Here is a 27,203-nt window from a genome sequence, read left to right as displayed (position 1 = left end):
AACTCCATGACAATGTGACTACCTGGTGAGGAGTAGTACTGATATCTATATTATTGGCCATACTGCTGTCATATCAACACCATTTTTATTTAGGACCAAGTTAACACAGCCATTATTATAAACATAGTCAGGTTTTGAATATCCTTGGATTGCAAGACAGTATCAAAAACATAGTCAAGCTCTGAATAACCTTGGAGTGATAGCCCATACTATAAACATAATCAGGCTTTGAATAAACTTTGGAGTGACATCCAGCATCGTAAAAACAGTCTGGCTTTGAATATCCTTGAAGTGACAGCTATTATAACAAACATCATCAAGCTCTGAATAAACTTTGGAGTGACATTCATTATTATAAACATAGTCAGTCTCTGAATAACCTTGGCATGACAGCCATTATTATAAACCTAGTCAAGCTCTGAATAACCTTGGAGTGACAGCCATTATTATAAACATAGTTAAGCACTGAATAACCTTGGAGTGACAGCCATTATAATAAACATAGTTAAGCACTGAATAACCTTGGAGTGACAGCCATTATTATAAACATAGTTAAGCACTGAATAACCTTGGAGTGACAGCCATTATTATAAACATAGTTAAGCACTGAATATCTTTGGAGTGACAACCAGTATTATAAATACATTCAAGCTCTGAATATCCTTGGAGTGACAGCTATTATTATAAACAGTCAGTCTCTGAATAAATGTGGAGAGACAGTTATTATTATAAACAAAGTCAAGCTTTGAATAACCTTGGAGTGACAGCCATTATTATAAACATATATAAACACTGAATAAACTTGAGTGACAGGCAGTACTCTGTTATTACATGATTATCTTAGACAACCACTACAGCTGATGCCTGATATGAAAATCATGCAGTCAGCGAATTTAATTCCTAAAATCATTTTACGTGATTGAACATGAGTTAACCTCATTTAAGTCCTATACTCATTTGCATGATTGAACATCACCTGATGAGGATAATCTTTCCTTTCATATAAGGTTCATGTAAAGTCTACCACTGAAACGCTGAACGTATTCCTTCTTTAAACTGAAATCATCAGATGCATCTTCTTTGAGTTTAAGGGTCCTGATTAACAGTATTCTAAAGGACTTGTGATCATAAGCTAAATATAAAATATGTAACTAAATGGAGCAAATATGAGAAATAGCTCACAAATGTTCTTCTTTAAGTCTAAGGGTGGATATTAATAGAGATGTACTTCATAACTATAATGAGCCTAGCATGAACATTACCTGAAAAACATCAAACACAAAATGTATCCCATATCAAGATCAATCACTGTCATTTCCATTAGCACAATTCCAGCTCCAATATTTGAATATACTTCAAAACTTTAAAAATATTTGTCATCATCACAACCATCAGCCAATATTTGCTGAATGAAATAATCATTTGTATAGATGAACCACAATGGGAATAAGCTACTTGGGGTTTTCTAGGTAGTACATATTTTAAATAAGTATTAAACTTCTTATGTAAAGGCAAAGGTTAAATCTACAATGGAATGATTGTTCAATGTCCAAATGTGTAAAATCAAACTTAATTTAACAACTATTTATATCAAGCTAACATGTTATGACAAGCAATAAAAGAAATCTACTGGGGGCACAACTTATGACATGACAAGCACGTAATGGTTAACAGATAAATACAAATTGTATGCTGTGTAGTGTACATTTTTATATGGGCAATTTTAAACTAATTCATGGGAGTTCTCGTCCATCGTTCCTCTTCAAGTGCATGAATTCATACAAATGTTATGCATCTTTGAGAATCTACCTGATTTGTCATTTAGTTTAAATAACATGAAATTCAAAGAGAGTCACACTTTTAAAACATGTTACAAAACAGGAAGTTTACAAACCAACAAGTTCGAGAGACAGCTTTCCTTTCTTCTGAAACTCAAACCATTTTTCGGTGACAGCTGGACTACTTCTCAGGACAAACATCTCAGCAGTGATGAGTGACTTGAGGGCATCAATCATCCATTGTGGGTCTAACACAATCTTTTCTTTCAATATGTCGATGCTGTGGATGGTAACAAATGACTAAATGATACACAAGTTCTAATCTATTTTTTGTTACAGAGTCATGGAAAACAGTGAATCACAATTATTCGATCATTAAACACTCTTACCTTATATGCTGGCAGTGACTTGACTATGAAAATGTCTCAAATTAAATTGCATGATAAGCAATCTATACTATGATACACACAGTATCAAAGAAAGGGTACAGTGTCAACTGCTATATGGTGTGCAACAATTAAACATTTTACTGGTGACACTACACAAACTACTTGTATACCCATAAGACTCCTTTCATTTCTAGTTTACCTGTACCTCCCATAGTAGAAAACATTCCTAACCATTTGGACCATAACATGATTACCTATAAATGTCAAATTCAATACCAGCCACATGTTTGATGTTGGTAAATGTACCTAACCAAAAGAAATATTTCTATTGAAACACATGCATTCCTTCAGTCACATTAACCTTCTTTATGAACTTTGGCCCACAAATATAAAGTCGTCTTCCTTATCCCATCCTAAATATTTGATCCATGTACATTTTGTCTTTTGGCACCAAACTTGATATTGTTGGGGAGTCAGTGCTAATAAGCTTATGCTATCTACTAAATGCCCCAAATCCTATGTTTTTAATTGCATTTTTGAAAAAGTTTCTCAAATAAATATGATTTAAACTAAACCTGTTATTTTTGGTCATTTCACTTTGCAAGCTATTCACAAGGGGTGACAATAGTAGAAGGTGCAGAATACAAGTTGTGTGAAAATGTTACATTGATCTTTGACCACCAAAACTGATAGGCTTCTTCCCTTAACCCATGTGTGAGCCATCCACAAAGTTGAGTAACTGTTAATGGTGGAGAAGGGAGTCTTTCTGCACAAAAATTTTTCTTCTTTCATTCACAGTGGATTTGAGCTTTAAACTTTCGACCCCAACATCGAACTCAAGTTATTGTGAGGAAATATTTTTTCTTCATTCAGTAACATTTACCAAAAAGCTTCTCCCTAGACCCAAGAGCAAGCCATCCACAATGTTGAGTAAATGCTTATAGTTGAGAACGTAAGTCTTTTTAGAGAATCCATTTTCTTTCTTTCAGTCACAGTCACAGTGAGTTTGACCTTTGCACTTTTGACCCAAAATTTAAAGATTTCTTCCTTGCTCCAAATACCAGCCACACATGCAGTTTGGTAACTGTAGATGGAGGACAACTCGAGTTACTGTGCTTGCAAAATGGTAGGAGATAAATAGATGGACAGACATAACAACTTGCATCAATGTATAAAACATTTTCCCTTGAACTGAGAAAATCAAAGTAATTGAAAGGTCTGATATGACAGATGTTTTTGTAGTTTTTGTTGCAGCTTATAGGTTGGTTCTATTACGTTTTCAGCAAGATAATCAAAAGTGATAAATGACTAATGAAATTCCTTTTAAGCAATCATTACGGATGTTTTTGTCATAGACACTCATTTCTGTCAGTCAAAAACCATTATAACGACATGTACTTTGCTTTATCTAGCTAAGTCAAGATGACTGACAAACACTGTGGGGGCAGATATCATTTTATTTACCTTGTGTTAATTGACTGAATGGGTGTTTACCAGTTTTCTTTTGTTTCTTTTTGCAGACAGAAACAAATGTTTTTGTGTAATGGATCCTCCATCGGATATTTTAATACCAGTATGTAATTATTCCAAGTCCAGTTCCAACAGATACTTCTGATGTTTTGGAATGCAGCTTCACAAAATGTGACTATTTAATGTCAAGTCAGTGAGAAAAATAATCAGAGACATGGACATATTATCATCTTGTGGATATCCTGGATCCATATCAATAACGTGTTGGGTTATGGAATTATCACAATGAATTTAATTCAGCATGTTAAATGATGAAGAAAATGAAATGAAAATTCTAGCTTTTATGAAAATTCTGGAATTATGTTCATGAAGTGTTGCATTAAACTATAGCTAAATTTACAATATATATATATATATATATATATATATATATATATATATATATATATATATATATATATATATATATATATAATTTCAGATATACATGTAGCTTGAAATTGTAACTACTTAAAATAATCAAAGTGTTAAATAAAATTATTCCACTCTGACAATAAAACCAGCTCTGATGATAAAACAAACTGTTATTTTGTTGTCTTTGTTCAACTGCATCATTTTCACATAATATTACTTACAACAAAATTAGTTGACAAAGTTATCCTTAATGTGGTCCACCATTTTCATAAAACTCCTTAAACCTGATGCAATGCATCATTTGCATTAAACAATCCTTAACCTTGATGTGGTGCATCATTAGCATTATACAATGCTTAAACTTGATGTGATGCATCATTTTTATCAAACAATGATTAACCTTGACATGGTACAATATTTTCATAAAACAATGATTAACCATGATGTGGTGCATCATTAGCATTATACAATGATTAACCTTGATGTGGTGCATCATTAGCATTATACAATGATTAACCTTGATGTGGTGCATCATTTTTATCAAACAATGATTAACCTTGATGTGGTGCATCATTTTTATCAAACAATGATTAACCTTGATGTGGTGCATTATTTACACTTAAATAGTAGATTATGATCATAGTTGCTATTCGTGTCTAAGCAGCCCTGATTCCATCAAACACTTCAAGCAATGTTTGTAATTTGGTAACACATAAAACCACAGCCCAGTATTACAAGGTATATTGCATGATCTTGACATAAAAAGGTGATACTGATTACCTTTTAAGCAATGGATCTAAAACCATTCACCCCAAATTATTTAATGTCAATGTTAAACTTCAATGAAATGCCAAAATTGCAAAACAAAAACATATCTGACTCATTGTTGAAACCAAGAAATACATTTGTTATGTCAACATCTAAAAGAAGAATTATGTTTCAGTATGTTCTACAGAAAACTAAATATATTTATTCTGACTTAAGTATTTCCCTTTACATCCACTATGGAAAAACAAACCCAGTCACACCTGAAGTAAAGGATTGTGCCGATGTCATTTTGAAACCTAAGAAATAGATCCATTTCTTCTGCAGGTATCTGAACAGCTCCTCTTTTGTTCAAGTCATCCAATATGCTCCTAGGAATCACCTGTAGAAACAAAGTTATATACCTTTAAGTTTCTTTGGAGTGTATTAATTTCATACTTATCTTCTTCTTCATAGAGAGAGAGAGAGAGAATGAATGATGTCCTAATATTACCTGCCATAGTAAACTTACCACTGATGTCAGTAGGGTGCTCTACTGCAGACAGGAGTAAACATGGACAACTTGCTGGGTTGGTATAATTGGCCTAAATGTGTAAATGCCTTTTCTCTGGAGAAAGACTGAAGGTGAATTGATGAGAAGGTGAAGTGAGACTGCCAGAATGTGGATTTTATTACATTATTCAAAAAAGAAGAATTAAGAAAGGCCATAGATGCAGCAATATCCATAACATTGTGGGCTTTGATTTTCATGAACAAAAGATTCCTGAGAGAGATTGATTTTTTTATAGTCTGAACAATTCACAACAAGATGACAGCTACCACAACATCAGAAGTACCTGGAAGAGAGTGAAATAATATGGGTCCAACCGTTACCTTTATCTTTTGTGTCAATACATGAAAAAGGTGTCGATCTTAATCATCCTATGCATGATTCTATCCCTAAAATGACAACTGGCAAAAAACAGAAGTCAAATTATAGTTACCACTGAACCTTAAACAACCTTTAAAATTTTCATGTAGTTTTCACAACTATTTGTCTGCGAATGTAGACATATTTATTTGCTCTAAACAAAATGTTTAATTTGAGCGCTTACGGTATATAAGTATATACTCGCATATAAGCCCATTCGCGTTTAAGCCGACCCCAAAACTGAACAGGTATAAACACTTAAAAGTGCATGACCCACGTATAAGCTGACCTACAACTCCGAGACATCTCAAGATGCTAAAGGTAAGTTATAAATGCATTTATTTAGGCAAAGTTAAATTCAAAGAGTTTACATGTAAACTTAGGTTGGCGTGCATGATTATTAAAAGGAAAAGGTATAAACTTGTTTGAAAAGTAATTTATTTCATTTTCTGTTTTGTTATTGTTCTGCCTAAAGTAGATTTGTGTATAATTTGATCGAACGATGACAATAATTTAGCAATCACAAAATGCTGTAACACTATCTCTCCCTTTTGACTCAATTATTGTTTGCTTATGCATTATTGCATTGAACATTTTATATCAGTGCACTGGTAATTACGCGTTTACTTTGCTTTGAAATTGTCAATGCTCATTAAAATGTAATCCTATTATGACAACACAATGAACAAATAATACAGTTCGATGCTAATATTGCAATAGCTGAGTTGTAGTTTGCTTTGATGTAAGCGACCTTACACCATACCTGTCGACCTTCACGCCAAGAGGAAAAAAACTCCAGAGTTTTGGGGTCGCTCCATGCCTACCTCCCAATTTCATAATACTTTCCGATTTATGCAGAGAACTCCTGATTATTACATTATGTCTTTGAGTTTCATTTCTTCTAAACAAGAAAAGTCCTACACGTTCTCTTGCGTCACCTTTTAATTATTACTGGGACGAAATAATTACTTTACTAAAAAGAATTTGTCTCTTCACTAAATAGAATCTTAAGTTTAAACAGCATTCACGTAAATTATTGATTTATTTAACTGCTACAATCATACAAAGATAAAAAAATAAACCAGACCAAAAAAGTAAACCATAATAAAATAGTCTACAATTAATTTCAGTCACAGGAATGTTCACTATGAATGCTGTAACTCCATCTGCTACAGCGCCATTCCCAACAAATAAATTTACACGAGTAAACACCTGGCATTTTTATACCATATATACCAATGATAATTACCATCATTAAATTAAAAAGAAGGAATGAAAATACATACCATGCAGCTGATGTGTCTTCAAAAAACTAATTCAGAATACATGTCTTATAATAAACAATACTAAATGCTTTATGAGTTGAAAATAAGAGAATAAGATCAGATACACAAAGACCGGAAAATAGTTGCCACATGTAAGGTACCATGAGACTGGCTATTTTGGTACCTTTAGTTCAACAAAATTGAGAATCCTTTATTGCTTTGCTGGTGCTTGCATAACACACAATAGTGTAGAACGTGGTTTCTGAAAATTACAGCGGAAGACCGATCATTTTCACAAAATAGTTGCATGGATAAGGATTAACTTTTATGTAGTCGATCTGGCTTTCTTCCTTGTTTTTTAAGACTAAACTTTAGCTATTCTGCAGTTTGATCACAGCTGATCAGAATATGAAAATAGGGCACAGCACAGGAAGAAACGGCGAGTCTTTTTAGAATGTTCATGCATATTGGACCAGGAAGATCGAACAATATTTAATGAAAACAAGACTTTAAAAATGCCACAAAAAACCTCCTGGTTTTAGGTTCCAATCTCTATTTTTTTTATTTAGTCTCCCTACTTGGCTTTCGAAAAGTTCATGGTATGTCTTTGACCCTGTTTTATATAACTATGGTAATCGTGCTAATATTAAAGGAATAAAAAGCAATTACACATCAATGCACTTGTATAGTTACCGGTCAAAATTTCTTGTTATTACAAGCCTGTTGCAGGGTTTTAATGACTATCTGGCCTGTACTTCTGTCGCAAAATGAAAAAAATTCTTCGACTATCAACATAGGAGATGCTGAAACATCAGGCTTTCCAATGTGTGGAAAGTTGTGCTGTTTTTTCAGCTAAAACACAAAACTAAAATTCATTGATGTTGATCTTAGTTGAACTATATGAGAATTGTAGCCTTTATTATTACCACTCTTTGTGAACATGAACATTATGATGGTTATGTGCTTTGTACAATTAAACATGCGTACCTTTTTAAAAATATTGCCTCAATCTGAAGGATCGCTTATATCACTGAAAAGGAGTAACTCGTGAGCGCATGATCCAACGTAAATGAAACAGCTATTAAGGACAAGCTGAAATGTTATTTGGAAGAATGCAATTTGGTTGAAACAATGAATAAAGCAAAATCTGCATATAATTTGTTTGGGAATAAGCAAGGATTTAAGTGACGCTATGCACGCTTTGCACTGTGTATGTAATGTGCATTATAGTTCAGCATGGTCTCCCTGGTAAACTCAACTCAACCAGCCCGTGATTTATGAAGTCTATATTTACCTTTATTTAAAACTTCGTGTTGGAGAAATCAGAAAATATGCATATGCAAATATAACAACAAAATCAATCATATTACTTTATAGCAGTTAAATAAATGTCGGGTCACTGAAAGTTACTCTTTCTTACAGGCCTATATCTTAGGACACGCAAAAAAAATTTGTTTTGTGTCCCAAAATTTACAGCCATTATGGTCTATAAAAGACATACAAACTGTAAAGTTTAGACATTGGCTCGCAGATAAGCCCAACCCCTGCTTCCAAGTTTTTATTTTTACCCAAATTATTAGTCTTATACACGAGTATATATGGTGTGTTCAATCACAGCTGAATATTTTATCTTGGATGTAAAATACATCGATGATATGAAGAAAGTGAAATTGGTGAGAGGGCACACAGTTACAAAAAGGTCAGAGTTAGAAGCATTGTGTTACATGGTGGACACGTGCAAAATAGAATTAGGAAAAATAACTGACTTTTCCCCAGATAACTAAGCTGGAATGATCTAACAATATCAGAATTATTGGCTATGAAACCCTGGGCATGCTAAACTGATGAATTTGGCTGCGTTATTGTTTTTAATTAACTGAGATGAACCGTTAATAAAGAACGTGTGTTTGACACACACCCTCTATATTGTGTCAAGTTCGTAAGCTTTATACTGAATTTATTGAAATTCTGTAACAGATTTTTCAATAAGAAAACAATAACAACAACAACAACAACAACAACAAATACCTCTACATCTGTTTTAAATAGCAATTGGTAGTTGGCAAGTTTCTTACAAAGTACATCGGTACAGGCTAATAGGGAATACTGAAAGAGAATGAATCCAAGACTCGAACTGGCGCAGACAGGTGAGATGGCAGTGATCCGTCTTAACAGATATCCAAGTCCAGCCCGGTCAAGTCAAATTTGAGAGGTTGAAAGCTTCCTTGGAAGCTCATTTTGCGCCTCATAACCAAGATGAGTACTACAAGGCAAAACTATGAAGCTGTTTCAGGAGAAGGGCGAAACACTCCCAGAATTAGATCAAACGATACAAAGACTGGTTTCATTGGCATATCCCAGTTGCCCACCTGATATTCATGATAAACATTGCAAAAGATCATTTCCTAGGGGCGGTACAAGATGAAAACCTGAAGCTCGAAATTTGACGTTATCACCCTAGCAGGTTGCATGAAGCCATCAGAGTAGGGGTCCAATGGGAGGCTTTCCTGCATGCTGGTGTAAGGCGGAAGCCAGTATGTTCTGGTAGTAGAGAGTATGAAGAGTCTGCAGACAAGTGCAAGGAGAGTACATATAAAACTGTAATCGAACAGCTTGAAGCAAAGGTAGAAAAATTAGTGGAACAAAATAAGAATTTGAATGAAGAACAGCAGGAAACATTAGATCGTTGGCACCAGTCAGAATGTAAGCAACACGAGTCAAGACCATCAGGGGTCCAGTGTTGGAATTGTAATGGTTGGGGCCATTTCCAAAAGCGAATGCACCAAGCCTTTAAAGAAATACAACGAACAGTGGAGAAAAAGAGACTGACAAAAAGGGGACAAAATTGTGTGCAGTGTTAAAACAAAACAGTTTTAGATGTTGTTTGCTGCTTGAGACCAGAGTTTTGTAAGTTAGATATAATTGTTTGGGTTGTGCTGTGAGTGAATTAGAGCTGAATTGATAAGGAAAGGTGACGGTGTTATGTATGATTGTTTGGAGGTTGGTGGACTGTTTTTTCTGTCCCTGTAGAGTTAGTACATGTGGTGAACAGTGATTGAAGCAGTGTCATGTATAGCATTGGTTTGTGGATGACAATGTGTGTCTCATCAATTGGGCATTGAAGCCATGGTTGACTTGTTTTTGAGGTTCGTAAGAGACGTGTTACTCTTTGAAGAACGCATCCTCTAACCTCGTTGTACACATGAAGGGTCTGTACTATCTTGTCATTGACCTGCTAGCGACGTGCCAGTTGGAAATTGATTCATACAGTGTATTTAAAAAATTGTTCGCTACCATCTTGACAATCAAAAAGGGTGCAGTGTTCTTTCCATCATGCATAGTTTTAATTGTTTGTTTGGATGGAATAGTGTCCATATGGAAATTTGTGAAGGACAATTCGAAGCACATGTTAATTAATTAGCAGCATGAAGTAATGGCACTGCACACCACAGTATAATTGAATCGTTTATGTGATGGTGCTCGAAACTTTTGCATTTGGGAGTAGGTTTTCGTATGGCTATGTTTGGTTGCTGTTGCATTGGTCCATTATTAGTGAGTTTGTTGTAAGAGGATAGGATCGTCTGACACAGACTGAGTCAAAAAATATATTGTGTACAGGTGTACTAAGGTCTATAAGGAGACGTCTATCCTGGTGGAAACAAACTCCAGATGTGAGTTTTTCAGGTAAACAGGAATAGTCCTGAGTTATGTTTGTTGTCTTGTTGTTAGTGACCTATGTGTAGAGAAGTCTTTCCTGCAGCAAATTCCGATGATTGTTACGAGAGAGTTTGAACCTGAATAACTTGTTGGAACATATTCATGTTGGATTCAGCTTGGTTAATTTGTGTCATTGTTGCCATTTAGGATACTTATAAGCAAGCGGTGATTCAAAAAGAAAAATACAGTTTAGTTGTGGATGTTGAGTGGTGGGCTATTAGTAACAAGTCCATTGATTCAGAGTTTTGTTTTAATAATATTTGGGAATCCTTAACCGAGTTGGCAGTTGATTTTGGAGAAAGTCATCAATTTTGATTAAACCACAGAAGTGTGACGTATGCATCACTCGAGGTCGATTTCATAGCGCCCCATATTAAGGAATTCTTAGATTTGTCTGATTACTTGTGTGATTATTGGAATTCGGCACAATGTAAACATCCTTAACCAGAAATAATTAGCCAGTTACTAGGAGCAAATATCACAGAGTGAAGTGTTAGTGAGTTTCCATGATGCCATGGTTCTCTAGTAGTGCATTCAGGCCCTGAATGTCCCTGCAGAAGGATAGTCCATATTAAAATCTAGTGGTGAACATTGGAGGTGTGACTGCAGTGGCAGTATTTACAGTAGGAAACCAGTAAATTACACAAAGAAATAAATAAGAAGGGACTCAGCAGATACAGTTTATGTTGCCATGGTGGCAAATGTGGTGCAGTTATATTGGCGAAATGTGCCTGGAAAGCATACATTGACTGGCTTAAGGTGTCAGAGTTAAAATAGTTCCCAGTGTTAGAGGATGCTAGTAGTATAGTTTCTATGGCATGAACAGCTGGCAGTACGGAAACCTGATAAGAAGAACCATGCAGATGTGCTGTTGATAGATATTTGGCAGATTATTTTATCTGTGGTCTTGCATTAATTAGAGTAAAATTTAGGTATAGGATGGACACATTGGGCTTTCTAATTTACAACTGAAGTTGTATAGAAGTCTTTGGAAATTTGGGGTAAACTTTATGACTTCTAGCAGGAATAGTGGCAGGGTTTGACAACCGCTCGGTCAAGTAAAGACCCCTGGCTTGTAACACTATTTCTATTCTTTAAAACCTAATTCTGTGTTTATAAATAGGTTATTCTAATTAACTCCCTAATGGACAAAGGTCATATATGTTGATGTGATAAGTTGTAGAACCTATATCATTGATTTTGTTTGTACAGACACACTGACACACACATACACATACACACAAATGAACATATATTTCATCAATATTGTAATTCAATGTTAATTCCATACTTAATCATATATAGATTTCTATATAGGTCAAAAATAATTTTCACATAGGTTAGCACAGTACGTCTACTCTCTTACTTCATAAAGCAGGACACATGCCTGGCTTTACTTGTATATACTGTCACAGTACTTTATTTTTGTCTTAATGATTTAGACTACGGGCAGGATAAACGTAAATTATATCTACAGTGGAAACACAGGAATTACACATGTCTAGCTTGGTAAAGTTGACACTTGGGAATTTATGTCAGATTTGCACCATTTGGACAGAGTGTCTAGTAACACAAGACAGGGCACACAAGTGCAACTGGAGAGACAAGGGCACCATTAGTACAAATGCTGACAACATTGCAGTGAATGATTTACTTATTGGAGCATATATCACTTCAGAAGGCAAAAATGCATTCCCAGTTGTCCCAGACAAATGATGAGGGCCTTGGATCCACCATCGTTGCCGCAATATGACAAACCATTGTTGATGGAACCAATAGGCTTGATCCCACAGGGGCATGATGGCCAATCATCTTTTCAGGCTATATCTGAGTGAGACCGACATCAAAGCAAGCCTAATTAATATATCACACATCAGAAGTCTGTATTGGTTTTGTGCATTAAATATCAACTAACAAACAAGTCCCAACACAAAGAACTTTACAACATCATTCATTGGAAAATGACAGGTCATCATTACAATCAATCTTACCATTAATGCCAAAAACTGAAGGTGTTTGTCCAGTCTGCCTACCCCACATCATACAAGCGCTCTTGTGGAATGTAGTGTATTCTCACTGGTCACTCAATGCACCTGGTACCTAGATTCTCAATGCACCTGGCATCCAGTTTCTCAATGCACATGGTAACCAGTTTCTCAATGCACCTGGTACCGTTTCTCAATGCACCTGGTACCTAGTTTCTCAATGCGCCTGGTACCCAGTTTCTCAATGGATGTGGTACCTAGTTTCTCAATGCACCTGGTACCCAGTTTCTCAATGCACGTGGAACCTAGTTTCTCAATGCAAGTAGTACCCAGTTTCTCAATGCACCTATTACCCAGTTTATTGCCACAGTAAACAGGATATTGATTCAGTACATTCTATTAACTTGGTCCTGAAAAGAAGCACCTGCTTATTGGCCCATTGTCACTGTATCTCAATGAGGAAATTGTGTGACCCCATTCACCTAGATACAAGCTATATAATCTTTGCTAGATCTCACTAATAATGAAAGTTGATGATCAACCAATGTTCACAACCACCCACAGTTTGGGAAAGTTGTTGACCTTTTGTGTGTTTGTGTGTGACTTAGATTTTTAATGTAGCTTTAACAGTCATGTCGCTAAGATCTCTGCAACTTCTTAATGTTGAGCACCTAGCGAGGTAGCTGTTAGTACCATTTTTTAAGTCTTTGGAATGACTTGGCCTGAGGTTTGAACTTGCGCCCTCTCACATCCGAGGCGGTTGTCCTTTTGGGTTGCTTATGAAGATAATTACAGGACTCTAATATCATCTATACATCTGATTCACATAAAGAAAACCGGAATAGACTGATAGACAATGCACCCTTGGTAATAGCAAAAACCTACCTCATATGAATGTTATGGAAGCCATTTAATGACACACAAATACGAGACTTAAATGTTGTGGCAGTGGGTTTATGCTGGACTAGAAGTTGAAGGCAATCTTGAAGGCAGAAAAGACTTTATCTTCTCCGACACACCACAAGTGAGAGTCTGTTTCTCAACTGGCACATGTCCTAAACAGATTTGCTTGACACCCAGATCAAAGGCATAACAGCAGTGAAAATGTACAACTTGTGGAAGTAATGTAGAGCTTGCAACTTCCACCTTTCAGAAAGAACATCACAAGTTGGGCAAGGATCGTAGCCATACTCTTTTATAACCATCTCTACCATAGGTCGAAGAAATATGTACAAAAAGCACCCAAAGAAACAAATTTACCTCACACACAGTATCAGACATGCAGGAGGGATTTTTAGATAAATAAACTGAAGGCTAGAAAGGTTGACCCAAGGACACAGCAACTGTGGAAGCAGTTCTATCAAGTATAGGTCACAATTCTCAAAATTAAAGTGAACAAGAAGTAATCCTTTTTTAACTACTTTTTTCTAAACACCAGCTGCCATATAACAAGAAATTATGTCATGTTCATACTCCATTGTCAAACAGTTGTTGACCTTTTGTGTGTTCGTGTGTGATTTAGATTTTTAACATAGCTTAAACAATGTTCAGTCATATCGCTAAAATGTTTGCCATGTGACAGTTTATAGTGATGTCTACACTGGGGCATCATGCCGCAGACATGTATCATCATGCCCCACCTAGTCGCATTATCCTGACACCAGGCCAACCAGTCCTAACAATAACTTCTTAATTCTGAGCACCTAGCGAGGCAGCTGTTAGTGCCATTCTTTAAGTCTCTGGTATGACTCAGCCAGGTTTGAACCCACAATCTCCCACATCAGAGGTGGTTGACCTTTTTGGTTGCAGACACAGAAAATTACAGGACTCTAATTTCATCTATAGGATCCACAGTACATTTGAATCACATAAAGAAAACCAGATTAGACAGATAGACAATGCACCCCTGGGAATGGCAAAAACTTACTCGATATGCATGGAATGGAAGCCGTTTAATGACACACAAATATTAGACATAAATGTTGTGGCAGTTGGTTCTATGTTGGACTTTAAGGCAATCTTTCAACTGGCAGAAAATGCTTTATCTTTTCCCACTTGGCGTCCCACACAACAGACGAGATTTTCTTGACACACCCACATCAAAGGCATAACAGCAGTGAAAATCTACTACTTGTGGAAGGTCAGAATTCTTAAAACTAAAGTGAACAAGAGGTCAAGAGAAGGCAATCCTTTTTTAACTACTTTTTTCTAAACACCATTTGCCCTATAACAAGAAATGATGTTATGTTCATACTCCATTGTCAATATCACAGTTTGGGAAGACTCTTATTCTTTGTTATTGAATGGGAAGTATCTACCATTAATATCCATTAACTAGCAAGTGTTGCTCCGTTAGGCTTCAGTATCACATTCAATAATCTTCCTCCATTATCCAAGGGTACCTTCAGCTACAAATGTTCCAATTACTTATTTAAGGCAGATATTATGCAGTAAAATATTAACAACCATTTCTAGAAATGGGTGGTATATATATTTCTAAAGTAATCGACTTAAACACCCTCAGAAATATCATTTGTAACCCATGGTTTCAGATGGAAACAATAAAATGAGTTCTGACTGATGCTCATGAGGAAGACTTTCATAATTAGTCAATACTTAACGAAACATCTTCACCTCCCTATTCAAAAATATTCCACAAGATTTGTGGAAGATTTCATAAATTAAATTCCTGCAGTTTGCTTACAAAGATACCATTTACTAGTTAAGAGCACTCCTGATAGAACTCAGAACAAACCATGGGTGTCCACATATCTGGTGGACAGAGTAATAACCCATGTCGGGACCATCTCTACAGTAGAAGAATCAGCTAACTAGATGGTATTCTGAAAAACCAATATACAGTTCTATATTGATGCAAGACATTGTAGCCATTGATACCCTCCTTCTCAACTGTAAATTTCCTGTAAGCAATAAAAAATATGACCTTATAGCAGTTCAACATTTTGTCCACCTAGGAATCGAGTTTGCAACACAGGTAAACAAACTACGTCTCCTTCATGAAAGGCGATTGAAAATCAGTAAAATGGTGGCTGCATAGCTTGCACAAGATGGTCATTCAGCCAGAGAATTCATTTGCCTAAGAGTATTGCTCAATGTGGCAGCAGACATTATCTTTCTAGGTCAATTCTTTTGTAGATTAAAATGTTACCCATTGTAATATTCTACATCAACCAATACAAATTGGGGGTTACATCTCAAAAGATGGCAGACCCTAGCTTGGACCATCCTCTGTATTCCCTTGCAGGTACATACACAGGAAACCATGGTATGTACATAGGTAGGCACAGAGAACTGGAGTGCACAATTTCTATGACTATTTTAAGAGGCCAGTGGGGCACGAAACACTCAGGATCTTCATTTGCATTTTGAGATGAAAGCAATACTAAAAGTATTTGAATGATGGCAGGAGGAAGGAGGAACTACATGGAAACATCATTCTTGTTCTGTCCGATATCATCATTGCAGTGACTTGTACTGAAAGCCAAAGGGAAACCAAGGTTCCAGATAAGTGTACTCATATTTGGCCTTTTCTAAGGTATTGAAATCAATGACAAACCACATATAGGTTCATCAGTTTACAGGCCAACTAAATATTAGTAGATCTAGTGTAGCAAAAAAAGCTAATACAAATGAAATGGTCACCTCATCCCTTTGATTTCATTCATATATTCGCCTTCTGGGTTGAACCAATGGTGGATCAATGCAAAATACCTAACCTTTGTCTCACCAGACCCAGAACCAATCACCTGGATAGTCAATGCTCTTTCTATACATTGTTTAGATGCAAACATTCACCCAACAGCACCAACGATTTCTAATGAGATACAGGAAGCAAAGGCACAGGAGTGTTGCCTCATTCCAACTGCTTCAACCAGGTGAGAAAATAGGAATCAATGACCTGATCTATCTTGCATCAGAAATCCTCAGGTAAATATAAACATCTGACCTACTCAGGCAACCATGATGGTATGCATATACTCCCAGTCCAGAGCTGAATCTGCATATATAGATCATTAAACAAGCCCTTAAAAACAAACAATTCTCTCAGACCAATTTTCACTTTCTGAAGCCAACCCCTAGCACATGAAGTGCTGTGAATTAATTGTTTACTACTTGTAGTTACTGAAATTTGCCAACATCAATATTCATTACTGATATGATTTGCATTTATTTTGAAAGGTCTTTAAACCAAAAAATACCTAATGTTTGAAAACAGTTTCAACATTTTGTATTTTGTTTCATTTTCTTAAAGTTTAATCATTAGTTTATATTTGATTTAAAATGAATATCATATGCATGCATTTGTAAGTTTCATAAATCCTATCATAAGTGACATCATACACACATCAACAGCAAAAACGTACATTCAGTTTTTTTATTAAATCTGCGAGTAACAAGAGGTAATGCAAATTCTGGAGGAGGTTGACTTATGTGCATAGCAGATGATGTACTGGATAAAAATGTCATTTTACCATTAAAATGTAAAGATGTTTTATTCTGATGACATTCAGTCACAAAATAACAAAATACTCATCGGTGATAAACAGTTGTATTGTTTCTCATTCTTTATGAATATGACATCAATGTGAATCAAATTCTGGCAGCTATGTTTGTTTTTCCTTAGTCATGTGACATTCAAGCTTTCGTGGTCATGTGATTGTGTTAACCAATTTAATACAATCATTTGGTGAAAACCCCGTATCATAAGGAACGCAATAGTGACAACACAATATTTAAGTCATCATGACAGCCATACTGGAAATACAACTGGCACTATTTTGATTTAAGATCAACTAGATATCATAGTAAGTCTATTGGCAACAACCCTGTCTTGATATAGCTATCCATTTGGAAGAAGCTGAGATAACAATAGTTTCAAGATAGCCATCATGCCTGACATATGGTCAGTTAGACCTTTACAGTAAGGACGGTTAATCCTTTAAAAATAAGGATGGTTAACCCTTTACAATAAGGACGAGTATGACACCTCTTCTGATGAAAACCCAATGTCAAAATAACATCAATTTAAGTGGAATATCGAAAACGACTTTGCAAGATGGCCACGTACTGTAAATCAGATCCGTACCATTTTAATTTAGCATTAACAAAATATTATTATCAGTCTTAAATCGCCACGCTGATATGATCATTCATTTAAAAGTGGTGATAAAAATGACTAATTATACATCACAAGAAGTCTGGTAGTGAAAATTCTATATCAACATGAAATAACATTCAGAAGAATAGTGACAACATGATTTTCAACATGGCCACTATGGTAGCCATACTGGACTCTGCATCATCACCATTTTCATTTAGGAACAAGTTGACATTGTAAGAACGTTTGCAAAAATCTCATGCCAACATGACGTTCCAACCAAATAGTTGAGGAAGAGTACCAATAATTAACGTGTTAACGGACAACACAAAAAGGTCAACGGACAAAAGACCATCTCATAAACTCTTTTTTAAAGTTAAAAAATTGGAACTGCTGTAGTGGCTAGAATGTCTAATCAGGCCATGCAACATTGTCATTTAATTGGTTTTATAATTAAATATTGGTTCCATTCAATCATCCTAACAATTGTTTGGTCCAAAAATGGTTTAAAAATGTGTCCTAAATACCATTAAGCTTCCTAAGCTGTCAACCTCATCTATATTTGGTCCATTGTACTAAAATGTTTTTGTCAAACTGTCGAAGAGCAATGGATATAAATATATTACACATTGCTGTAATGGCCCAAAAGAAATAAACAGATCATTCACATTCCATGTTGTCTGTGATATCGTACTAAAATGGATTGGAGACCACTGACTGTACATATGGATGGAAAGCAACAAAACAACATGTCCTCCTTTGCTATCAAAGTAGGGTTTGAAATAGCCTAGTCATTAATATATTCAAAATGTAAATGTATACCTTGATTCCAGCAGCCTTCATCCTCCTCAGGTCTTGTTCAAGAGGAAGCCACCGTGCAGGTATCTTTTCCCCCCAATATCGCTGCTGTGATGCCACCTCTACAATTTTCCTCTTCAAATCCTCCAATTTACTGTCAACAACTGTGTTGTCAATAGCAAAGTCCTCATCAACCAAGTGAAACCTGGTAGGTTTGTCACTTACACAAGTGCGGATGGCTCTGAAGTGTCTCTCACATATCTCATGACGATATTTCTAGAAATAGGCACATAGGCAAAAACGTTAGTAAGGGCCAACACACCTACTTTATTGCTTGTAGCAGGATCCATAGAGCATGCACCTTCACCAGAATTTCTGTGTATGAAACAACCAGCAAACTGAATTAAGTTTGGCTGGAGCACAAAGATAGAAACAAAATGTCTTTAACATTTGCCCCATCTTCCTTATTCTTTTATGTGGGCATTAGCAGAATGGTTCTCAAGCTTAATCAATGATAAATTTCCAGATAATTTCCAGGATGAAATTTACTTCTTCAAGTTACTCAAATTAAAGCACATCTGGCCAAAAAAGTATGCATTTTTCAAATCAAAAACTGTTTATCTTACAAGACTCTAAAAAACATACAAATCAGATATACGATCATGCACTAAACCACAAAATGTATCAGAGGAAAGAAACAAGTCTGACCTTGGTAAGTTCATATAAATTAGACCAGTAGCCAAACCTGTACTAATGCACATGGGGGTGTTATGAAATACCTGATATGGCTTGCTTATACCACCATAAATTCCAGTATTTGACGTGTTTTGAACGCCATAGTATCTCGTAAATATACTTTTTCTTTGCATCGTGTGACGCCTTCATTGCTTGTGCGGCACGTGCATAATACATGTTAACGCATGCGACTATATATGTTACTTAGGGACATTGATTGACACAGCCATTAGAGGGAAGCTCTTTATGTGTTTAGCCGTCGGGGCGGGATTGCCATTATGTCTTATTTAGTTTGAGCCAACGTATTGAGTGAGTTATATTCTTTTTAATCAACTCTTTTTAATTAATGTTCAGTTTCACAAAACACATTCAAAATGTTGTATGAAACGTTTGCGTTGTTTTATCATTCTTGTAGTTTAATTCATCAAGAGTGTATGTCTTCTGTAATTTGGAAGTGAGCGATGGTACGATTCGGAGTATTAACAGGGATATGAACACATATGCAATACTCCTGTTGGTAAGTTATCTTGTCGCTATTATAACTAATACTGAAGGCGTATTATGCATGTCTTAAGAGTTTTAGGATATCATATTTCTATTTTTTTGGTATGCCATTCGTACGCCACTGTCGTTCATAAGGAATATTCCAGGTGTGTTAGTATTAATCCATTTGAAATGCTCAGATATTTTAATCTAAATAGACAGAAAGCAGACTATTTGGAAAGTTGTTTCTTTTCATATTCAGCCAAGTAGGTGTGGATAGCTAGTTGTGGATAACTAGGTATGAGTGTCTAGGTGTCAATAACTGTGTGCGGACTGACTAGGTGTAGCCAAAGGCCGCAACAGTAGTGATGAAAGACCACCAGGAAAGTGCCAACGTATATGTGCTTGAAAAACCTGGATGGTTGAAGTGACTAAGCAGGGAAGCAGGTCAAAGGGAATATGAAATGTCAAGTAAACATTGGACATGCATGTACGAATTTCATTATAGTGTTTGACTCTAAGAAGGTCATAGTGTTTGACTAAGAGAAATGTCGTTATAGTGGTTGACTATATGACTTTCATTATAGTGTTTGACTATAAGAAGGTCATAGTGTTTGACTAGGAGAATTTCATTATAGTCTTTGACTATAAGAATGCCATTAGTGTTTGACTATATAGGGAAAGGTCAGCATATTGGCTGGCCATAGAGACAAAAAGCATGGTAGTGTTTAATTATCTGAGTCAACTTTATAATTATTGAACATTTCAAATAATTATCTGTTCTTCATCATGGTTTTCCACTGGATCCATATTATGTACCTTTGTATTTATTTTGATGTCATGTTACTTCATCATTAGTGTAACAGAATAATACATCCTTTTATTGTCACTCGCATATGTATTTGTTATTTCTTAAATACCAATTCAGTCTCAAAGGGTGTTAGCTCGATTACGTTACAGGGGGATCGAATCATTTCCGAAAATTTACTTAATATATAATACAAGGGATGACAATCTCCCATTTCTCCTGTGACCCATTTAAAACTTGAAACCAATACTTCAAGCTGTATGTCACAGTGTAACAGCTTAGCAGCAAAGTTCAGCTCAGAGATTAGAAATTTTGGACTACAATTTTTTGCTATTACTCTGTAACGAATCTCAATCCATTTTGTAATCTTGTTTTTCTCTGAATATTCACACCCCATTTTTCATGTTTGGACATCTATGCTTGTACCTGCAGTGTGTGGACCAAGCGAATTCTTTATTGAAAAGTTATAATTTGCCGCCTCCGTGTGGTCTTTACATATCGTAGTCACTTAACCAGCAGGCCTAGCAATCATACACAATCAAGCATCCAGTCATACCTGTATGAAATCTAAAAGAAAATGATTTATTTTCTCAAAAATTGCAACTCTTTTAATCATTTATGTCTTTAATCTCATGACAGAGACAAAACTAAAGCACTGATGAAACTTCAGTTAGTTCAGACCATTTACATTATTAGTCATATGACTATACAAACCTACAACAATGGAGATCCAATAGTCAATTGATATCAAAACAAACCCATTTCCAATGTTGTTCAAGAATTTGAAACTATTAAATGAAAGTCAAATAACTTTTGAAGAAACCAAAAAAGGACATATAATGCTCAACATATTTATTCTGAGAATGACCCGAAACCTGTCAATGTCGCAGCAACCTGGACAGACCCCAATTCATAAAGCTGAAAACACGTTAACATGGTAGTCACATGATACAACAAAATAATTGCTCACACGTGCTGTTTCATAAACCTTACCCATGTATGTTATCAGAATAAATATACAGAACATTTTGTGTTAATTCATTTTTCTTTTCTTACAAACACTGAGACTTTCATTAAGTATTTTTAAATTTTCTTCTACATCATTTATAATTGCTTACTGTTGATATCACATGACTGCTAGATGTATGATGTCATTAACATATAGGTTGCAAGATTTGTTTACTCATCAGACTAGCCTTGGAAATGGTGAGTACCAGGTCAAATCTCATTAATGCTTTACTTTCATTTTGTCTGTCCGTGGATTAAAGACATGTTTGTTTTACTCATGCTTTCTGAGAAAATAAATAATTTTCCTATTTTTTCACGTATGTATGACTCGATGTAAAGCGTTTAAGTTTGCTAGGCTAGCTAGTAAACTGTTAACCTATGTTGCCACCGTGTTGACTTATTGTGACGCTAGACTGGCTTTGATACTTTCCATGTAAAAGAAGATACCGATATCTAGCTATGTGTTCACTCACCAGTTTACTAGATGACTCTAATCCACAGAGCATTTGGATAAACAATACAGATATGTTTATGTCAACCACTCAAATGATCCACATTTCTAACTCCTAATATTCGTGTCAGAACTCAGTAAATTTAACTTGTGATCAGATCAGTTTCAACAAATTACACAATTTTTTGTCAAGAGGTGGCAGAAATTTCCTGGCATTTTCCCGACTTTCATCAATATCTGCAAACTTTAAGCACTTTTCATGATCGGAAAAATATCATTTCTTCTGACATTTTAGGAATTTCCTAGTAGTGTGGGAACTCTATTGTAGGGTAAGTCTGATAAATAAGCACCCACATAAGTATTGGCATTGCTGAGATATTGAAAGTATGATCTCAACAGGTTTCAACTAATCAATTTTTTTTGTAACTTGATGCATTCTTTTAGTCACAATAACATCTACAAATCTGAATACAGAAACCTGGTTAACAAAGAAGCCGTTCTACAAAACAGATGTTCTTGAGTAAATTTAATCATGTAATACTTAGCATTGGTTATTGCACTGCTATATCTCCTCCTGGTGCTAGCTCAGACCTGCCAACCCTGACATGACCATCTCAGAAAGGCAGTTGATTTTTTTGTGGTAAATATGACCAGTTTTCAGTAAGGTGTAACAAAATATCGTAAGTCTGATAAATTAGTGGCCAAATGCCAAACTAATTATGTGTACACTTAGTCTGACATGAAAGACCTTGATGCAATTATTTATGTTTTGAGCGTCAGGGTCTTACAGTCTAACTAAAGGTGCTGTATAGTGTTTTGATGTCGACCAACATAGTAACGAAAGTCAAATTTCAGGATTATCTCACACAACTGGCAACTAAAATAACGGGACTTTTCTACAAGGCAAAGCCATTATGTTATTTTCAGACTTTACTTACTCTGATGTCTTTTCTCTAATAAATTCAAATTCTCACAAAATAGACCTGTTTTCAAGTTTCGTTGGCCTACATTTCAGTTGAATGTAGAGCGATAAAAGCCAGGAATGCCAAAATTGGGTTAAGTTGAAATATTATTCTTTAACAAAATGAATAAAAATATATTATACCTATTGGAACTGTAAATCACCATTTCGTTTTGTTCAAGAAGCATCTCTGCCACATGAACCTACATAAACATACTTCGACATACCTCGACTACCATCGCAATGCAACAAATTCAAATGTTTGTCAACAGAACATGAAAATGCGTCCATTTGCTAGTGTCATATTTTCATTCCGCCAGGATAAAGACAGCACAGAAAGTATATTAATTATACATAAATTAGTGGAATAGTGTTGATATTTGCTGCCAAATGAAAGATATAACTGAAACTTTGACTACTCGTTCCAATCTCAACGGCAGCGGAACACACTATACAAGGCCGTTATTTGGATAGTAAGACATATCACTAAAACAAAACCAACAATTGATGTCTTACATTGTAGGACTAGTGTACACTCACCAATTAAATCAAGGTAACTAACTCTCGCCAGTCACAATCTGACCCCTATACGACTCCGATCTAATTTTCCGATACTATCTGCGCATTCAGTCATGCATAAAGCACACCACTGTAAAGAAGACACTCCGCACCTTTCATCCATTACCATTTAAGCAACCTTACTGATTCTGAAGGGCCAATTTTGTGAAAAATTTATCAGTTGCTTCGTGTGTTCCACACACATGAAACCATTCCAAAGATCAACTTCTGGTCTGCTTCGGAGTGAATGCACTTCATGGGCAGAATGTATATAAACAACGAATACATATAAATAAGAAAGATCAAAATTAAAATTAAGTTCAATTTCTTTCTTGATCATTTAGTCAATATTATTATGTATAATATTTCTAACTAATCTGGTCATTTACTATATTTAATGTGTAAAATAGCGGTCATGCCACTTTAACTTCTGCATAAAAGGAGAGACCTCCCAAACCTGATATCTTGAAAAGAGGGAAATTCAAAATATTTTTTCTAAATTTGGAAAGCGCTAAAACCCAAACGTTTAGCACTACATAAAGCTTAAGAAAATCTTTTAATACTGGGGAATGGCAGAAAATACAATCTTAATGTGGTATTTGATGGCTAATAGACTGAAGTTAAACCCATCTACACATCCATTCCTTACCAATCACAGGTGCTCGATGCTGTGTTGCCAATGTATAAATTGTGTTCTTGTTTATTGGGGAGATTAAAGTACTGGAAGTTATTGGAACCAAATTTAAACTTGTCAAATAGATTTACATATAGTTCTTGCTCTGATTTATAGATGAAAAGAGACTACATGAACTATCTTTTTGAAGAAAAAAATATTTATTTTTAAAAGAGAACAAATCACCCTGGCTCCAAAACAAATCCCAGTAACCCACACCCAATCGCCGAAAATGTATGGTCGGCCCCATATATGATATGGAGTAACGTAGTTATTTAAACTTCCATGCATCCATATGCTCACATGGACATTCCAAATCTGTTTAATGCAAACTATACCAACAATATTAAACTTACAGCCATCCAATTTTACCAGGGGTACTTGATTGTGGAGTTCACTAATGATAACAAACTTACCAATTAATTGGGTTATCTTTATACATACCCCACACCCCAAATCTAATGCTAGCATATGAATGGTATTAATGTTGTGTTTAAAAAACAATGGTGGGTAGAAGGTCTTTGAATTTTTGGATCAAAATATACAGTTGTCAAACAGATTCAAAAAATGTTTCTTGCCTTGATATATGAGCAATTAAAATAACAGACTACATTTTATTATTTTTGAGAAAAACAATCAGACAAAAGAGATTTATAAAAAAAGATTTCCAGATGCAAAACCTCTAAAATTTGGAATGAAGTCATTATTTAATCTTCCATGCATCTGTATTATGCTCATATGGACATTTCAAATGTGTTTAGTGCAATCCCTCCACCACAAAATAGCATTAAATTTGCAGCCAGAAATGTTACACTTTATCCAGGTAAAAGGTAGATGACTAGAATACAAATTATTACAAAAGTGTGGAAAAATACCATTCTCTTCATTTACTTACTTATGGTCTGGGTCTTTTTTTACAAAGTATAATTATCATAATTGAGATAAAATTACATATTTGATAATGGCTATTTATATGCACATGAAGATGAGTCACACCGGTAATCCTAATGGATGTGCTGTATTCCAGTCAAGGGAATTATTTTCTGTTTTTCATTAAGTTAGATCCACAGTTACTCTTTTGTGTCCTGCTTCTTTCACTTTCTTCGCTAGTGATTCTTAGTCCAAGCCATTTTAATCTGGTGATCACTTTCTAGTCAATGTCAAAGCTTCCTCAGCATAACAGTCAATGATACCATTTGCTTAGCAAACCAGTCAATACCAACATTTCCTTAGCACACCGGTCAATGCCAACATTTCCTTAGCACACCAGTCAATGCCAACATTTCCTTAGCACACTAGTAAATGCCAACATTTCCTTAGCATATGAGTCAATACCGACACTTTCGTAGCTCAACAGTATATGCCAACACTTTATTAGCACACCAATCAATGCCACTACATTTCTTACACATGCCTTACATAAGTGATCACAAAATATCTGATAATGGGTCACTTTATTTTTTTTATTTAAGGAAGTCCAATTAGTGCCTGTGAAGTCTAACAATCAGCATTTAAAACCTTTTCTACATTTCTGGAGTAATGGTAGCTCTATTGGCAAAGTGCCTGAATTGTAATTGGGGTGTGTGTGTGTGTGTGATTTAGATTTTTAACATAGCTTTAACAAATTTTCAGTCATATCGCTACAATGTCAGCAGTGTGACAGTTTAAGGTGAGGTCTAGCACTGGAGCATCATGCCGTAGACATGTTGAATCATGTCCCACCCAGTCACATTATCCTGACACCAGTCCTAACACTAACCTCTTAATGCTAAGCGCCAAGTGAGGCAGCTGTTAGTACAATTTTGGTAAGTCTTCGGTATGACTCGGCCGGGGTTCAAACAAAAGACCTCCCGCAATCGAGGCAGATGCTCTAACCACTAGGTGTAATCCAGGGGTCAAATGTTCAATAGAAGGCTAGGTCAGCTTCTTCTGTGTCCTTGTATAAAACACTTAAATCACATGTCCCAGACAAGAATGTTTAAACAACCATTAGAATCAACCAAAATGCTCTGCAATCTTCAGTAATTTGAAATAATTTAATTTATTAACAATTTTGTAAGGATACATCTACATAATATTTCTTTGTAAATATTACCTAATTTCACATTATATTGCTCAATAGCTCTCTGCTTTACTTTCTTTTAGCAAATACTAGCATAATTAGAAAAAATGAAGAAAAACGAAAACTGCAATACTGCTAAAATGAACGGTTTTGATTTGTACCTGTAAAATTTTATCCACATGTGTTCCCACCAAAATTACAGGGGGAATGCCAGCTTCATGGGGTGTTGCACAGGAATGTATCAAGTTTAGCCAAACCTCAAGCAGATCTGAAAATAAATACAAAATAAATATTACAGTGAATCTTTTATTATATGCCGTAACTGTGTTCAATTGTCCTTTGTGTAGATCAACTTAATATGCACTTCCTGTGTTCAATTGTCCTTTGTGCTGATCCATTTATATGCACTTCCTTTGTTTAAATGTCCTTTGTGCAGATCAATATGCACTTCCTGTGTTAACGGTACTTTGTATAGATCCACTTAATATGTACTTCCTGTGTTTAATTTGTCCTTAGTGTAGATCAATTTAATGTGCACTTCCTATGTTTAATTGTCCTTTGTGCAGATCAATATGCCCTTACTGTGTTTTGTGTGAGATGCAGGAATCTTGTCAAAATCAATTTTGCTCAAGGACAATTAAAAATTTAACATGTCTATACCCAAAAAAAACACTTGTCCATATTTTTCATAGTGTAAAAGAAGAGAGGAAGTCAGTTCTGTTAAAATGTTAACTTGTATTAAACTACGTCATTTAAATGCATGCAGTATGGAACTGTGATATGTAAAATATACTGGATATTACAACATGTGGTTTCTTGTACTTTATGGTCAGGATTAAACTATCAAAACAAGA

General features: G+C 35.3%; 1 protein-coding gene and 1 long non-coding RNA gene across 5 annotated transcripts in view; both read right to left on the bottom strand.

Annotated features, from left to right (window-relative positions):
- Positions 1–27,203, bottom strand: part of LOC149784698 (uncharacterized) — a 192,562-nt gene that overhangs the window by 78,546 nt on the left and 86,813 nt on the right. The gene's annotated exons all lie outside the window — the stretch shown is intronic.
- The window catches only part of LOC149784699 (uncharacterized), a 72,098-nt gene that overhangs the window by 22,689 nt on the left and 22,206 nt on the right, over positions 1–27,203 (bottom strand). The window contains exons 4-7 of the mRNA XM_089933337.1: positions 26,511–26,617; positions 18,635–18,886; positions 5,080–5,198; positions 1,895–2,058 (exon numbers count right to left, since the gene is read on the bottom strand). Of these exons, the coding sequence (XP_089789463.1) occupies positions 1,895–2,058; positions 5,080–5,198; positions 18,635–18,886; positions 26,511–26,617 (642 nt within the window). The remainder of the gene's footprint in view (positions 1–1,894; positions 2,059–5,079; positions 5,199–18,634; positions 18,887–26,510; positions 26,618–27,203) is intronic.

The sequence above is a fragment of the Sinohyriopsis cumingii genome, chromosome 14 (genome assembly GCF_028554795.1).
Source record: "Sinohyriopsis cumingii isolate HCF-2022 chromosome 14, ASM2855479v2, whole genome shotgun sequence".
Lineage (NCBI taxonomy): Eukaryota > Metazoa > Mollusca > Bivalvia > Unionida > Unionidae > Sinohyriopsis > Sinohyriopsis cumingii.
Note: the sequence above shows the minus strand (reverse complement) of the source record. Positions and strands in the feature narration are given on the sequence as shown.